This window comes from Blennius ocellaris, assembly GCF_963422515.1.
Source record: "Blennius ocellaris genome assembly, contig: SCAFFOLD_129, whole genome shotgun sequence".
NCBI classification, from domain to species: Eukaryota; Metazoa; Chordata; class Actinopteri; order Blenniiformes; family Blenniidae; genus Blennius; species Blennius ocellaris.
The window spans coordinates 2,501-19,347 of record NW_027662134.1 but is presented as its reverse complement, the minus strand read 5'-3'; the positions used below and the strand labels follow the sequence as shown (position 1 = coordinate 19,347).

The 16,847-nt window shown below is 54.7% G+C and overlaps 4 protein-coding genes across 4 annotated transcripts in view; 1 reads left to right on the top strand and 3 right to left on the bottom strand.

Annotated features, from left to right (window-relative positions):
* Positions 1-453: 453 nt before the first annotated feature.
* Positions 454-1,514, bottom strand: polr2j (RNA polymerase II subunit J). Its single transcript, XM_080521684.1, has 3 exons — positions 1,337-1,514; positions 1,097-1,205; positions 454-614 (listed from the first exon to the last, which is right to left on the bottom strand). Exons 1-3 carry the CDS (start codon positions 1,477-1,479, stop codon positions 513-515), a joined length of 354 nt encoding a protein of 117 aa, XP_080377810.1. The 5' UTR covers positions 1,480-1,514; the 3' UTR covers positions 454-512.
* A 4,540-nt stretch (positions 1,515-6,054) lies between these two features.
* LOC308148244 (ubiquitin-conjugating enzyme E2 C-like) lies at positions 6,055-10,207 on the top strand. The gene is made up of 7 exons (XM_080521690.1): positions 6,055-6,116; positions 7,227-7,335; positions 8,930-8,957; positions 9,503-9,589; positions 9,666-9,870; positions 9,968-10,027; positions 10,104-10,207. Exons 2-7 carry the CDS (start codon positions 7,235-7,237, stop codon positions 10,139-10,141), a joined length of 519 nt encoding a protein of 172 aa, XP_080377816.1. The 5' UTR covers positions 6,055-6,116; positions 7,227-7,234; the 3' UTR covers positions 10,142-10,207.
* Positions 10,208-11,386: 1,179 nt separating this feature from the next.
* LOC308148239 (regulator of G-protein signaling 9-binding protein) lies at positions 11,387-12,287 on the bottom strand (the record flags this gene model as incomplete). Its single annotated transcript, XM_080521685.1, has 4 exons — positions 11,387-11,539; positions 11,609-11,751; positions 11,814-12,017; positions 12,086-12,287. The coding sequence occupies 4 exons, from the start codon at positions 12,285-12,287 to the stop codon at positions 11,387-11,389; spliced, it is 702 nt and encodes a 233-aa protein (XP_080377811.1).
* A 3,819-nt stretch (positions 12,288-16,106) lies between these two features.
* LOC308148245 (E3 ubiquitin-protein ligase RNF182) overlaps positions 16,107-16,847 on the bottom strand; it is a gene marked incomplete at both ends in the record, with an annotated part of 3,048 nt that continues 2,307 nt past the window's right edge. The window contains 3 exon segments of the mRNA XM_080521691.1: positions 16,107-16,149; positions 16,151-16,266; positions 16,343-16,578. Coding sequence (XP_080377817.1) covers positions 16,107-16,149; positions 16,151-16,266; positions 16,343-16,578 — 395 coding nt within the window.

The following is a 16,847-nucleotide window of genomic DNA, read 5'->3' as shown; positions in this document are numbered from 1 at the left end:
TGTCCCCTGACCTGTCCCCCGACCTGTCCCCTGACTCATCCTGACCTGTCCCCCGACCTGTCCCCGGACTCATCCTGACCTGTCCCCCGACCGTCCTGACCTGTCCCCTGACTCATCCTGACCTGTCCCCGGACCGTCCTGACCTGTCCCCCGACCGTCCTGACCTGTCCCTTGACTGTCCTGACCTGTCCCCTGACCGTCCTGACATGTCCCCCGACCGTTCCCCTGACCGTCCTGACCTGTCCCCTGACCGTCCTGACCTGTCCCCCGACTCATCCTGACCTGTCCCCCGACCGTCCTGACCTGTCCCCTGACCGTCCCCCGACCATCCCGACCTGTCCCTTGACTGTCCTGACCTGTCCCCTGACCGTCCTGACATGTCCCCCGACCGTCCCCATGCTGCCCCGGTACAGTTGAGTGGGCGGAGCCAAACTGAAGAAACACTGCAGGATGTGACATTGCAGGCTTTATTAACACAAAGAAACATGTGATGACATCATCAGTGGGCGGAGTCACTCGATGCCTTCCTGCTTGTCTTTGATGGCGACTCTGAACCGTTCCTCCAGCAGAGACAGTTCGCTGATCAGGTCCGTGATGGCGTTGGTGAACGCTTCCTGCAGGAACACGCCACGTTACTGTGTGTGTGTGTGACCTGTAGTCAGGTGTGTGTGTGTGTGTGACCTGTAGTCAGGTGTGTGTGTGTGACCTGTAGTCAGGTGTGTGTGTGTGTGTGTGTGTGTGTGTGTGTGTGTGTGTGTGTGTGTGTGTGTGTGTGTGTGTGTGTGTGTGTGTGTGTGTGACCTGTAGTCAGGTGTGTGTGTGTGTGTGTGTGACCTGTAGTCAGGTGTGTGTGTGTGTGTGTGTGACCTGTAGTCAGGTGTGTGTGTGTGTGTTACCTGTGGACTGTAGTCAGGTGTGTGTGTGTGTGTGTGTGTGTGTGTGTGTTTTACCTGTGGACTGTAGTCAGGTGTGTGTGTGTGTGTGTGTGTGTTTTACCTGTGGACTGTAGTCAGGTGTGTGTGTGTGTGTGTGTGTGTGTGTTTTACCTGTGGACTATAGTCAGGTGTGTGTGTGTGTGTGTGTGTGTGTGTTTTACCTGTGGACTGTAGTCAGGTGTGGTTTGGACTCTGATGACGATCTTGTGTTCCAGAGGATGAGGAACTTTATAACCAGCAAACAACACCTGAGGATCCTTCAGCAGCTGACTGACACACACACACACACACACACACACACACACACACACACACACACACACACACACACACACACACACACACACAGTCAGAGGATGGTCTCCCCTCCCCCCTCCCCTCCCCCTCCCCCCTCTACTCACGCCCGGATAATGTTGCCCACGGTGTGGTCTTCCTTGTTCAGGGTGAACAAACAGGCGTTCGGGACTTTAGTATCTTTGCTGATGCTGATTTTTTTCTCTCCTTCAAACAGAAGAAAAGACTCGAAGGCAGGAGGCGCGTTCATCTTCACACGGAGAGCCGACCAGCTTCCGCTTCCGGTTTTTCTTCTTCTTCGTCTTAATGGCGGTTGGCAAACAATGAATTGCTGCAATACCGCCACCTGCTGGTAGGAAGTGTGACTGTTATCCATAGACATAATAAAGACTGTATATAATGTCTATGGTTATCTCTCCCTCTCACAAACGAAAAGTAATTATATATATATATATATATATATATATAATCACTTTTCCTGACCATGTAGGGTTATAGGGTTGCTAACTGCTTCTGGACATGTGATTTTACACAGGATTTCCTTGATTATTATGAACATATTTAATAATCACCGTGTCTTTGTCCCTCGTACTCGACGAACGTCCAAGATGGAACGACTGCAGCTGCACTGCGTCTTATAGTCCTAATACTGATTCTATAATCCTGACAGTCTTCCACCTCAGGAACTTCTTCAGGCTGAAGATTCTCTGTGAAGGACTTTGATCTTAGGAAGGAAACGTTCCTACATGTTCTAACATGTTCTAACATTCTACCATGTTTCTTTAGAGTGACGTCACTGAGAGCTGCTGTTCATCTCAGGGGGCTTCGTGAACTCCAGAGTGACGGGGTGGGGGTGGGGTAGGGTTAGCTAGGGGTAGGGTTAGGGTTAGTTAGGGGTAAGGTTAGGGTTAGGGGTAGGGGTATGGGTAGGGTTAGGGTTAGTTAGGGGTAGGGTTAGGGGTAGGGTTAGGGTTAGGGGTAGGGGTATGGGTAGGGTTAGGGTTAGTTAGGGGTAGGGTTAGGGGTAGGGTTAGGGTTAGTTAGGGGTAGGGTTAGGGTTAGTTAGGGGTAGGGTTCGGGTTAGTTAGGGGTAGGGTTAGGGTTAGGGGTAGGGGTATGGGTAGGGTTAGGGTTAGTTAGGGGTAGGGTTAGGGGTAGGGTTAGGGTTAGTTAGGGGTAGGGTTAGGGTTAGTTAGGGGTAGGGTTCGGGTTAGTTAGGGTTAGGGTTAGGGGTAGGGTTAGGGTTAGTTAGGGGTAGGGTTAGGGTTAGTTAGGGGTAGGGTTAGGGTTAGTTAGGGGTAGGGTTAAGGTTAGGGGTAGGGGTTTGGGTAGGGTTAGGGTTAGTTAGGGGTAGGGTTAAAGTTAGTGGTAGGGGTAGGGTTAGTTAGGGGTAGGGTTAAGGTTAGGGGTAGGGTTAGGGTTAGTTAGGGGTAGGGTTAGGGTTAGTTAGTGGTAGGGTTAGGGTTAGGGGTAGGGGTATGGGTAGGGTTAGGGTTAGTTAGGGGTAGGGTTAGGGGTAGGGTTAGGGTTAGTTAGGGGTAGGGTTAGGGTTAGGGGTAGGGGTATGGGTAGGGTTAGGGTTAGTTAGGGGTAGGGTTAGGGGTAGGGTTAGGGTTAGTTAGGGGTAGGGTTAGGGTTAGTTAGGGGTAGGGTTCGGGTTAGTTAGGGGTAGGGTTAGGGTTAGGGGTAGGGGTATGGGTAGGGTTAGGGTTAGTTAGGGGTAGGGTTAGGGGTAGGGTTAGGGTTAGTTAGGGGTAGGGTTAGGGTTAGTTAGGGGTAGGGTTCGGGTTAGTTAGGGGTAGGGTTAGGGTTAGGGGTAGGGGTATGGGTAGGGTTAGGGTTAGTTAGGGGTAGGGTTAAAGTTAGGGGTAGGGGTAGGGTTAGTTAGGGGTAGGGTTAGGGGTAGGGTTAGGGTTAGTTAGGGGTAGGGTTAGGGTTAGTTAGGGGTAGGGTTCGGGTTAGTTAGGGTTAGGGTTAGGGGTAGGGTTAGGGTTAGTTAGGGGTAGGGTTAGGGTTAGTTAGGGGTAGGGTTAGGGTTAGTTAGGGGTAGGGTTAAGGTTAGGGGTAGGGGTATGGGTAGGGTTAGGGTTAGTTAGGGGTAGGGTTAAAGTTAGTGGTAGGGGTAGGGTTAGTTAGGGGTAGGGTTAAGGTTAGGGGTAGGGTTAGGGTTAGTTAGGGGTAGGGTTAGGGTTAGTTAGTGGTAGGGTTAGGGTTAGTTAGGGGTAGGGTTAGGGTTAGTTAGGGGTAGGGTTAGGGTTAGTTAGGGGTAGGGTTAAGGTTAGGGGTAGGGGTATGGGTAGGGTTAGGGTTAGTTAGGGGTAGGGTTAAAGTTAGTGGTAGGGGTAGGGTTAGTTAGGGGTAGGGTTAAGGTTAGGGGTAGGGTTAGGGTTAGTTAGGGGTTGGGTTAAGGGTAAGGGTATGGGTAGGGTTAGGGTTAGTTAGGGGTAGGGTTAGGGTTAGTTAGGGGTTGGGTTAAGGGTAGGGGTAGGGGTAGGGTTAGGGTTAGTTAGGGGTAGGGTTAAGGTTGGGGGTAGGGGTAGGGTTGGTTAGGGGTAGGGTTAAGGTTCAGGTTAGGGGTAGGGGTAGGGTTAGGGTTAGTTAGGGGTAGGGGTATGGGTAGGGTTAGTTAGGGGTAGGGCTAGGGGTAGATAGGGTTAGGGTTAGGGGTAGGGGTAGGGCTTAGAGCTGCACGCCGGCCCTGTAGGGGGCGGTATAACGAGGAAAGTGTAAACACAGGTTGCACACGTATGATGTTCTGTCAAACTGACCTGAAACTGTTGAAGATGTTTAGACCTTAGAGACGTGACGGAAAGACGGAATGACACTGACCACCACTGACCACCACTAACCACCACTGACCACCACTGACCACCACTAAACATCACTGACCACCACTGACCACCACTAACCATCACTGACCATCACTGACCACCACTGACCCCCACTGACCACCACTGACCCCTACTGACCACCACCACTGACCACCACTGATCCCCACTGACCACCACTGACCACCACTGACCCCTACTGACCACCACCACTGACCACCACTGATCCCCACTGACCACCACTGACCACCACTGACCCCTACTGACCACCACCACTGACCACCACTGATCCCCACTGACCACCACTGACCACCACTGACCACCACTGACCCCCACTGACCACCACTGACCCCTACTGACCACCACCACTGACCACCACTGATCCCCACTGACCACCACTGACCTGACCACCACCGATCTGACCCCCACTGACCACCACTGATCCCCACTGACCACCACTGACCTGACCACCACTGATCTGACCCCCACTGACCACCACTGATCCCCACTGACCACCACTGACCCCTACTGACCACCCCCACTGACCACCACTGACCCCTACTGACCACCACCACTGACCACCACTGACCACCACTGACCCCCACTGACCACCACCACTGACCCCCACTGACCATGACCACTGACCACCACTGACCACCACCACTGATCCCCACTGACCACCACCACTGACCCCCACTGACCCCCACTGACCATGACCACTGACCATCACCACTGACCCCCACTGACCACCACCACTGACCCCCACTGACCCCCACTGACCACCACCACTGACCCCCACTGACCACCACCACTGACCCCCACTGACCACCACCACTAACCCCCACTGACCATGACCACTGACCATCACCACTGACCCCCACTGACCACCACCACTGACCCCCACTGACCACCACCACTGACCCCCACTGACCATGACCACCACCACTGACCCCCACTGACCACCACCACTGACCCCCACTGACCACCACCACTGACCACCACCACTGACCCCCACTGACCACCACCACTGACCCCCACTGACCACCACCACTGACCACCACCACTGACCCCCACTGACCACCACCACTGACCACCACCACTGACCCCCCACTGACCCCCACTGACCACCACCACTGACCACCACCACTGACCACCACCACTGACCCCCACTGACCATCACCACTGACCACCACCACTGACCCCCACGGACCATCACCACTGACCACCACCACTGACCACCCCCACTGACCATCACCACTGACCACCACCACTGACCCCCACTGACCATCACCACTGACCACCACCACTGACCACCCCCACTGACCATCACCACTGACCACCACCACTGACCACCCCCACTGACCATCACCACTGACCATCACCACTGACCATCACCACTGACCACCACTGACCACCACCACTGACCACCACCACTGACCACCACTGACCATCACCACTGACCATCACCACTGACCACCACTGACCACCACCACTGACCATCACCACTGACCACCACCACTGACCCCCACTGACCCCCACTGACCACCACCACTGACCACCACTGACCACCACCACTGACCATCACCACTGACCACCACCACTGACCCCCACTGACCCCCACTGACCACCACCACTGATCCCCACCACTGACCACCACCACTGACCACCACTGACCACCACTGACCACCACCACTGATCCCCACTGACCACCACTTACTTGCAAGCGCTTCCACAGCATGTGACATCAGAGGCCGTCACTGACCCGTAGTGTGACGTCAGTGATGACACTGTCCACCATGATGTCATGTTGATTCCGAGCTGAAGGCCACCTTGTTTTGTTTGTTTTGTTGACAGTCGTCATTCCTGTCGTCCAATCATATCGCATTGCCCGCAGAACGTCTTGTTCTCATTGGGCAAACCCAACTGGTTTGTTTTTAAAGGTCGGCTGCTGATTGGCTGCCTGTGTGACGTAGCGTCAGTTTAAACCGAGGGGCGGGAGGAGCTCAGTTTGAATCCGACAGCAGCAGCGGCGCTCCGGCAGAACGTCCAGCGATCTCCGGTGAGTCTCCGGTGAGTCTCCGGTGAGTCTCCGGTGTCCCCGGTGTCTCCAGACACGTTGTAGAAGCGCCGCGGACCGTGTTGTTGACAGTTTCTGACATAAACGATTTACCAGTACGAGCTAACGTTCAGCTAGCCGCGGAGCTAACCGAAGCACTTAGCAGGAAGCTAACGCTGCCAACCGCCCGGGAGAAGCTGCCCGGTGATATACCCGGTGGACCGCCCGGTGGACCGCCCGGTAACACGCCCGGTGGACCGCCCGGGAGCAGCTGCCCGGTTGACCACCCGGTGAAACACCTGGTGAAACTCACGGTGATATACCCGGTAAAACACCCCACACTTAGCAGGAAGCTAACGTTGCGAACCGCCCGGGAGCAGCTGCCCGGTGATATAACCGGTGGACCGTCCGGTAACACGCCCGGTGGACCGCCCGGGAGCAGCTGCCCGGTGGACCTCCCGGTGATATACCCGGTGGTATACCCGGTAAAACGCCCCCCCACTTGGCAGGAAGCTAATATTGCGAACCGCCCCGAGAGCAGCTCTCCGGTAGAACACCCGGTAGGACGCCCCACAGAGCCGGTAGAACACCCGGTAGAACGCCCCACAGAGCCGGTAGAACACCCGGTAGAACGCCCCACAGAGCCGGTAGAACGCCCCACAGAGCCGGTAGGACGCCCCACAGAGCCGGTAGAACACCGGGTAGAACGCCCCACAGAGCCGGTAGAACACCCGGTAGAACGCCCCACAGAGCCGGTAGAACACCGGGTAGAACGCCCCACAGAGCCGGTAGAACACCCGGTAGGACGCCCCACAGAGCCGGTAGGACACCCGGTAGAACGCCCCACAGAGCCAGTAGAACACCCGGTAGAACGCCCCACAGAGCCAGTAGAACACCCGGTAGGACGCCCCACAGAGCCGGTAGAACACCGGGTAGGACGCCCCACAGAGCCGGTAGAACGCCCCACAGAGCCGGTAGAACACCCGGTAGGACGCCCCACAGAGCCGGTAGAACACCCGGTAGGACGCCCCACAGAGCCGGTAGGACGCCCCACAGCCCCGGGGGGAGGAGCCTGTGGGCATGGTCACGTTGTAACCCGGGTGTCTCCACCAGGAACCATCATGGCCTCCCAGAACCGGGACCCTGCAGCGGCTCCAGCCTCCACGGCTCTGAAGGGCAGTGAGGGTGGAGGGAGTGCAGCCAGGGGCTCCGTGTCCAAACGGTCAGTACTGGGGGGGGGGGTCTACCTGGTCCAGACTCTGGATCCTGGTCTAAAGGATCTGGGGTAAAGTGGGACAGCAGTTGTCCCTCCTCTAGGGTAAAGTGGGACAGCAGTTGTCCCTCTTCTAGGGTAAAGTGGGACAGCAGTTGTCCCTCTTCTAGGGTAAAGTGGGACAGCAGTTGTCCCTACTGTAGGGTAAAGAGGGACAGCAGTTGTCCCTCCTCTAGGGTAAAGTGGGACAGCAGTTGTCCCTCTTCTAGGGTAAAGTGGGACAGCAGTTGTCCCTCTTCTAGGGTAAAGTGGGACAGCAGTTGTCCCTCTTCTAGGGTAAAGTGGGACAGCAGTTGTCCCTCTTCTAGGGTAAAGTGGGACAGCAGTTGTCCCTCTTCTAGGGTAAAGTGGGACAGCAGTTGTCCCTCTTCTAGGGTAAAGTGGGACAGCAGTTGTCCCTCCTCTAGGGTAAAGAGGGACAGCAGTTGTCCCTCTTCTAGGGTAAAGTGGGACAGCAGTTGTCCCTCTTCTAGGGTAAAGTGGGACAGCAGTTGTCCCTCTTCTAGGGTAAAGTGGGACAGCAGTTGTCCCTCTTCTAGGGTAAAGTGGGACAGCAGTTGTCCCTCTTCTAGGGTAAAGTGGGACAGCAGTTGTCCCTCTTCTAGGGTAAAGTGGGACAGCAGTTGTCCCTCTTCTAGGGTAAAGTGGGACAGCAGTTGTCCCTCCTCTAGGGTAAAGTGGGACAGCAGTTGTCCCTCCTCTAGGGTAAAGTGGGACAGCAGTTGTCCCTCTTCTAGGGTAAAGTGGGACAGCAGTTGTCCCTCTTCTAGGGTAAAGTGGGACAGCAGTTGTCCCTCTTCTAGGGTAAAGTGGGACAGCAGTTGTCCCTCTTCTAGGGTAAAGTGGGACAGCAGTTGTCCCTCTTCTAGGGTAAAGAGGGACAGCAGTTGTCCCTACTCTAGGGTAAAGAGGGACAGCAGTTGTCTCTACTCTAGGGTAAAGTGGGACAGCAGTTGTCCCTCTTCTAGGGTAAAGTGGGACAGCAGTTGTCCCTCTTCTAGGGTAAAGTGGGACAGCAGTTGTCCCTCCTCTAGGGTAAAGAGGGACAGCAGTTGTCCCTCTTCTAGGGTAAAGTGGGACAGCAGTTGTCCCTCTTCTAGGGTAAAGTGGGACAGCAGTTGTCCCTCTTCTAGGGTAAAGTGGGACAGCAGTTGTCCCTCTTCTAGGGTAAAGTGGGACAGCAGTTGTCCCTCTTCTAGGGTAAAGAGGGACAGCAGTTGTCCCTACTCTAGGGTAAAGAGGGACAGCAGTTGTCCCTACTCTAGGGTAAAGTGGGACAGCAGTTGTCCCTACTCTAGGGTAAAGTGGGACAGCAGTTGTCCCTCTTCTAGGGTAAAGTGGGACAGCAGTTGTCCCTCTTCTAGGGTAAAGTGGGACAGCAGTTGTCTCTATGAATGAAGAATTGGACGACCTGTCCCACCAGTGAGTTGTCCACCTCTTGGTGTGTCCTCGCCGTCCCCGGGGGGCGGGGCTCACCCTGAAGGTTATGTGAGGTATGGCCAGGAATAACCCTGTGTCCCTCTGTCCCCCTGTCCCCCACCAGGCTGCAGCAGGAGCTGATGACTCTCATGGTGAGTTTGGACCTGGTCTGGTTTCACCCCCCCTTCCTGAACAGGGTCTAGTTCACAGACCAGGTCTGTAGGTGGTGCTGGTCTACATCAGAACCAGAGAAGAAGAACATGAAGGAACTGAGTCAATAAGTGTCTTTATTGAAGAAGAAGAAGAAGAATGAAGGGTAGAGGGGGGACGAGGACTAGAAGGGTAGAGGGGGACGAGGACTAGAAGGGTAGAGGGGGGACGAGGACTAGAAGGGTAGAGGGGGGACGAGGACTAGAAGGGTAGAGGGGGGACGAGGACTAGGAGGGTAGAGGTTTGATTTTCACGGAACACTTGCAGTTACATCACAGACCACTAGGGGTCTAAACCCTGGACACAAACGTGTGTGTGTGTGTGTGTGTGTGTGTGTGTGTGTGTGTGTGTGTGTGTGTGTGTGTGTGTGTGTGTGTGTGTGTGTGTGTGTGTGTGTGTGTGTGTGTGTGTGTGTGTGTGTGTGTGTGTGTGTGTGTGTGTGTGTGTGTGTGTGTGTGTGTGTGTGTGTGTGTGTGTGTGTGTGTAGATGTCAGGTGACAAGGGGGTCTCGGCGTTCCCAGAGTCAGAGAACCTGTTCCGGTGGGTCGGGACCATCGACGGCGCTCAGGGGACGGTATGTTGTCTCCAGTCCGTCTCTAGAATGTCCCCCAGGTGTGGTCCACACGTCACCTGTGTGTGTGTGTGTCCAGGTGTACGAGGGCCTGCGGTACCGCCTGGCCCTGGACTTCCCCCCCGGGTACCCCTACCAGGCCCCCCGGGTCAAGTTCGTCACGCCCTGTTTCCACCCCAACGTGGACGAGCAAGGCTTCATCTGCCTGGACATCCTGAAGGACAAGTGGTCCGCGCTGTACGACGTCCGCTCCATCCTGCTGTCCATCCAGAGCCTGCTGGGAGGTAACCATGGCAACCACCTGCTGCTGGCAGGGGGGCACCACCGGGTCACCACCGGGTCACGTGATGACACAGTGTGTGTGTGTGTGTGTGTCTTCAGAGCCCAACGTGGACAGTCCCCTGAACGCCACGGCGGCAGAGTTGTGGAGCGACCAGGACGGTGAGTAGAGCTGAGCAAGGCGGCAAGGCTGGTGGGGTTGGTGGGGTTGGTGGTGACTGTCCTGTTTGTCTTTCAGCCTTTAAAGCTCATGTCCACTCGTCCTTCCAGCTCTGAAGCCTCGTCTGTCCCTCTGTACCATATTTCTGTGTCTCCTGTTTCTGTCAATAAAGTTCTTATTCAACACTTGACCAGACTCCTCATTGGCTGGAGCTCCAGGTCCCTTCTGGGTCCTGGAGGGCCACTAAGTCTGTTCTGGATCAGAGGACCCGTCAAGAAGAGGTGTAGCTGTTAGCAGAGGGTGGAGGAGTGTAACGTAGTTGAAGAGGAAGTTGTTCAGAGGTTCTCCTGGCAGAGAACAAGTAGAACCTCTGAAGGAACCATTGACTGATTGTGGTGGAGGTTGGACGTGACTGACGGAGGAGTGGACTCGTCTCGTCAGAAGGTCCTGAGTTCAAACCCCCCCGAGCCTTTCTGAGTCTCTGAAGCTGAGGAAACTCCACCACCATGTCCCCAAGTCCACCATGTCCCCTCGTCCACCATGTCTTCTCGTCCACCATGTCCCCATGTCCCTACGTCCACCATGTCCCCACGTCCACCATGTCACCATGTCTTCTCGTCCACCATGTCACCATGTCTTCTCGTCCACCATGTCCCCACGTCCACCATGTCCCCACGTCCACCATGTCCCCTCGTCCACCATGTCCCCTCGTCCACCATGTCTTCTTGTCCACCATGTCCCCTCGTCCACCATGTCCCCACATCCACCATGTCTTCTCATCCACCATGTCCCCTCGTCCACCATGTCCCCACGTCCACCATGTCCCCTCGTCCACCATGTCCCCACGTCCACCATGTCCCCTTGTCCACCATGTCTTCTCGTCCACCATGTCCCCTCGTCCACCATGTCCCCACGTCCACCATGTCCCCTCGTCCACCATGTCCGCAAGTCGTTCAGGTGCGTTTTTATTGGGTTTAATAGAGTTAAGGCCAGAGGTGGTGGCAGCACTACGTCAGGTGGTGGCAGTACTACGTCAGGTGGTGGCAGTACTACGTCAGGTGGTGGCAGCACTACGTCAGGTGGTGGCAGTACTATGTCAGGATGTAGCAGCACTATGTCAGGATGTAGCAGCACTACGTCAGGATGTAGCAGCACTACGTCAGGTGGCAGCAGCACTACATCAGGTGGTGGCAGCACTACGTCAGGATGCAGTACTACGTCAGGATGTAGCAGCACTACGTCAGGTGGTGGCAGCACTACATCAGGTGGCAGCAGCACTACGTCAGGTGGCGGCAGCACTACGTCAGGTGGTGGTAGCACTACGTCAGGATGTAGCAGCACTACGTCAGGTGGCAGCAGCACTACGTCAGGTGGCAGCAACATGCCGCCATCTGCTTGTTGGACACCACCTGGACCTCCATCAGCTGCTCCAGGCTGTGGTCGGGGTCCAGCTCGCCCAGGGACTCCGCCCACGCCGGCTGCGTCGCCTCCACGGACCAGAATGCAACAGGAACCTGCACAGGGGCGACTGGTGAGAGGAGCAGCCAGCCTACGTCACCCCGCTCCGCCTGCAGGACTCTCACCTTCAGCTGCATGTCGGTCAGCAGCACCTGCAGCGCCGCCATGTGATTGGTCAGATCAGGGCGGGACTCCTCCTCCAGGGTGAGCCACGGTACCTGGACCTGAGCCACCCGGGAGGCCACGCCCACCACGCCGTCCACACAACCTGTAGCAGGAGGGCGTGTCAACAGTGGAAGGCTTGTCAGCCAATCACAGACGTCAGCTGACCTGTGTTGACTAATGAGTGGCGATCGTAGCGTTGAGTCAGAGGGAACCGGCCAATCAGGTCGCTGGCTTTATGAAGGTCAGACAGGAAGTTCTCCAGAGCCGAGAGGAAGAGAACCCAGAGACGCTCTGACACCTGTCTGTCCTCCACACTGGAAGGGGCGGAGTCACAGTCTGACAGTAGACGCATCAGTCGACGAGATAGACCTACACACACACACACACACACTCAGACGGATGGACAGACCGACCGACAGACAGACAGACGGTGTTACCAGTGCAGATGCGGTGTCCCAGGGCTCTGGTCTCGTCCAGCTCGTCCCTCAGGAAGCTTCCGTCAGCTGAGCTTCCCAGTGAAGCTGCCAGCTGCTGGAAACAGGAAGTGACCCGGCAGAGGGCGTCCTGAGCGCGCTCACACTCACCCTGCTGCCTCCGCCGGGCCGCCAGCTCATCGACCGACCGCCGCCAACGACTCATCACCTGGTCTGTCCCCTGCACACCTGGAACACCTGTAACACACACCTGTAACACACACACCTGTAACACACACCTGTAACACACACACACACACCTGTAACACACACACCTGTAACACACACACCTGTAACACACACGTGTAACACACACACACACACACCTGTAACACACCCACCTGTAACACACACACACCTGTAACACACACACACACGTGTAACACACACACACACACCTGTAACACACACCTGTAACACACACACACACCTGTAACACACACCTGTAACACACACACCTGTAACACACACACACACACACACCTGTAACACACACCTGTAACACACGCACACACACGTGTAACCCCCCACCTGTAACACACACACACCTGTAACACACACACCTGTAACACATACACACCTGTAACACACACACACACATGTATCACACACACCTGTAACACACACACCTGTAACACACACACACCTGTAACACACACACACACATGTATCACACACACCTGTAACACACACACACACATGTATCACACACACCTGTAACACACACACCTGTAACACACACCTGTAACACACACACACACCTGTAACACACACCTGTAACACACACACCTGTAACACACACACACACACACACCTGTAACACACACCTGTAACACACGCACACACACGTGTAACCCCCCCACCTGTAACACACACACACCTGTAACACACACACCTGTAACACATACACACCTGTAACACACACACACACATGTATCACACACACCTGTAACACACCCACCTGTAACACACACACACCTGTAACACACACACACACACACCTGTAACACACACACACACCTGTAACACACACACGTAACACACACACGTAACACACACACACACACCTGTAACACACACACCTGTAACACACACACCTGTAACACACACCTGTAACACACACACACACACCTGTAACACACACACACACACACACACACACCTGTAACACACACACACACACACACACCTGTAACATACACACCTGTAACACACACACCTGTAACACACACACATCTGTAACACACACACACCTGTAACACACACACATCTGTAACACACACACACCTGTAACACACACACATCTGTAACACAGCTGGACAACGAGCCAGTGTGTTGATGTGAGGAAACATTGAAAACATGCAGGGCTGCAGCGCTCCCAGACCAGGAACCCTTTTTTCCCTCCTCCTCACCTTTTTCTTTCTTTGTACATTTCTCCGTTTACCAGATCAATCAATCAAATGTTAATATATTTTTATATAATATCTTTAAAGGTAGATAAACGTTAAAACAGTCTGACATCAACATCTTAATATATTTTTATATAATATCTTTAAAGGTAGATAAACGTTAAAACATGTAAAGATTCTTACCGTCGCTTCAGCTGCTTGTTGTTGTTTTGAGCTTCTAGAAACTGCCTGAATCACCAGGGAGCTTTAATTAGTCCAACCTCCACCTGCTCTCCACCTCTCCTCCACCTGCTCTCCACCTCTCCTCCACCTCTCCTCCACCTGCTCTCCACCTCTCCTCCACCTTCTCTCCACCTCTCCTCCACCTGCCCTCCACCTCTCTTCCACCTCACCTCCTCTCCTCCACCTCTCCTCCACCTGCTCTCTACATGTTGATGGTGAATTTTATTTTTAAGTATTTTCAGATGTGTGTTATGTTTGGTACAGGAATCAAACTGAACTGAATCAAACTGAACTGAACTGAATCAAACTGAACTGAACTGAATCAAACTAAACTGAACTGAATCAAACTGAACTGAACTGAATCAAACTGAACTGAACTGAATCGAACTAAACTGAACTGAATCGAACTAAACTGAACTGAATCAAACTAAACTGAACTGAATCGAACTAAACTGAACTGAGTTGAAGACAAGGAGTCGTTGCTGTGAACAGTTTTACTCAATTTTATTTATTTATTCGACTGTTCTGCATCTGGAGAACATCTGAAATTGTTTCTGTCAAATTGTCGTCATGGTTCAGCATTTATAAAACTAATTATGAGTTGTGACAGTTGGCAGAGCTGCTCGTTCCATCAGTGGAGCTCGTTATCATCAGTGGAGCTCGTTATCATCAGTGGAGCTCGTTATTGTCATGGGAGCTCGTTATCGTCAGTGGAGCTCGTTATCATCAGTGGAGCTCGTTATCGTCATGGGAGCTCGTTATTGTAAGTGGAGCTCATTATCGTCAGTGGAGCTCGTTATCGTCAGTGGAGCTCGTTATCGTCAGTGGAGCTCATTATCGTCAGTGGAGCTCGTTATCGTCAGTGGAGCTCGTTTTCGTCAGTGGAGCTCGTTATTGTCAGTGGAGCTCGTTATCGTCAGTGGAGCTCGTTTTCGTCAGTGGAGCTCGTTATCATCAGGGGAGCTCGTTATCGTCAGTGGAGCTCGTAATCGTCAGTGGAGCTCGTTATCATCAGGGGAGCTCGTTATCGTCAGTGGAGCTCGTAATCGTCAGTGGAGCTCGTTATCATCAGTGGAGCTCGTTATCATCAGGGGAGCTCGTTATCGTCAGTGGAGCTCATTATCGTCAGTGGAGCTCGTTATCGTCAGTGGAGCTCGTTTTCGTCAGTGGAGCTCGTTATCATCAGGGGAGCTCGTTATCGTCAGTGGAGCTCGTAATCGTCAGTGGAGCTCGTTATCATCAGTGGAGCTCGTTATCGTCAGTGGAGCTCGTTATCATCAGTGGAGCTCGTTATCATCAGTGGAGCTCGTTATCATCAGGGGAGCTCGTTATCATCAGTGGAGCTCGTTATCGTCAGGGGAGCTCGTTATCGTCAGTGGAGCTCGTAATCGTCAGTGGAGCTCGTTATCATCAGTGGAGCTCGTTATCATCAGTGGAGCTCGTTATCGTCAGGGGAGCTCGTTATCGTCAGTGGAGCTCGTAATCGTCAGTGGAGCTCGTTATCATCAGTGGAGCTCGTTATCGTCAGTGGAGCTCGTTATCATCAGTGGAGCTCGTTATCATCAGTGGAGCTCGTTATCGTCAGTGGAGCTCGTTATCATCAGTGGAGCTCGTAATCGTCAGTGGAGCTCGTTATCATCAGTGGAGCTCGTTATCGTCAGTGGAGCTCGTTATCATCAGTGGAGCTCGTAATCGTCAGTGGAGCTCGTTATCATCAGTGGAGCTCGTTATCATCAGTGGAGCTCGTAATCGTCAGTGGAGCTCATTATCATCAGGGGAGCTCGTTATTGTCAGTGGAGCTCGTTATCATCAGGGGAGCTCGTTATTGTCAGTGGAGCTCGTTATTGTCAATGGAGCTCGTTATCGTCAGTGGAGCTCGTAATCGTCAGTGGAGCTCGTTATCATCAGGGGAGCTCGTTATTGTCAATGGAGCTCGTTATCGTCAGTGGAGCTCGTTACTGTCAGCTCAGTGACTCGGTGAGGATGAACTGTTCATGGTTGTTTACAGTCTCCCTCAGGCCAGCGCCTCCCTCTGGCCAGCGCCTCCCTCCGGCCAGCGCCTCCCTCTGGCCAGCGCCTCCCTCAGGTCAGCGCCTCCCTCTGGCCAGCGCCTCCCTCCGGCCAGCGCCTCCCTCAGGCCAGCGCCTCCCTCTGGCCAGCGCCTCCCTCAGGTCAGCGCCTCCCTCAGGTCAGCGCCTCCCTCCGGCCAGCGCCTCCCTCAGGCCAGCGCCTCCCTCTGGCCAGCGCCTCCCTCAGGCCAGCGCCTCCCTCAGGTCAGCGCCTCCCTCCGGCCAGCGCCTCCCTCAGGCCAGCGCCTCCCTCTGGCCAGCGCCTCCCTCAGGCCAGCGCCTCCCTCAGGCCAGCGCCTCCCTCAGGTCGTGACAGAGACACCGACAAGCCGTAGAGGACGAGCAGCAGCAGCGTGGAGGGAACCAGGCAGACCAGGACCACACCTGGCCACAGCTGGCCAATCATCAGCAGGTAGATCCCCAAAGGCAGCGAGCTGAGGTACACCTGCACACACACACACACACACAAAGCGTCACACACCTGAACCCTCACCTGTCCTGCTTCCAGCTGCAGCACTGACCAGACACAGCGCCCCCAGCAGGCAGCGCGGGAGGCTGCGGGAGGTCCAGGCTCCACCCTTGTGAGCCGGCAGGTGACAGGCCAGCGAGTCCAGGCTGGGGGGGCGGTACACCCCCACCACGTTGAGCATGCTCAGTGAGTCTGAGGACGGCGAGTCGTCGGGAAGCTCCATGATGGTGATGACCAGGCAGTCGGATGAGCGGAGCTCCGCCTCCACTGAGCCCCCGGCCCCGCCTCCTGCAGACCGACAAAGGTGGGCGGAGTCAACGGGTGGAGCAGGTGGAGCCTAGCCTCCCCTGGTGCCACGACAGAAGACTGCAGGCTATGGAGGCATTTCATTTGTTCACGTCATCTCACTGCAGTGTATTAAGTGAATGTAGCTCGCCCCTCTCTCACTGCAGTGTACTAAGTGAATGTAGCTCGCCCCTCTCTCACTGCAGTGTATTAAGTGAATGTAGCTCGCCCCTCTCTCACTGCAGTGTACTAAGTGAATGTAGCTCGCCCCT

Coding starts and splice junctions, on each gene's coding strand:
- LOC308148244 (XM_080521690.1), top strand. CDS start 7,235: ATGGCCTCCCAGAACCGGGACCCTGCAGCGGCTCCAGCCTCCACGGCT. Junction 9,590..9,665: donor TCGACGGCGCTCAGGGGACG/GTATGTTGTCTC, acceptor GTGTGTGTCCAG/GTGTACGAGGGCCTGCGGTA. Junction 9,871..9,967: donor CATCCAGAGCCTGCTGGGAG/GTAACCATGGCA, acceptor GTGTGTCTTCAG/AGCCCAACGTGGACAGTCCC.
- polr2j (XM_080521684.1), bottom strand. CDS start 1,479: ATGAACGCGCCTCCTGCCTTCGAGTCTTTTCTTCTGTTTGAAGGAGAG. Junction 1,206..1,336: donor GTGGGCAACATTATCCGGGC/GTGAGTAGAGGG, acceptor TGTGTGTGTCAG/TCAGCTGCTGAAGGATCCTC. Junction 615..1,096: donor CACCTGACTACAGTCCACAG/GTAAAACACACA, acceptor GTGTTCCTGCAG/GAAGCGTTCACCAACGCCAT.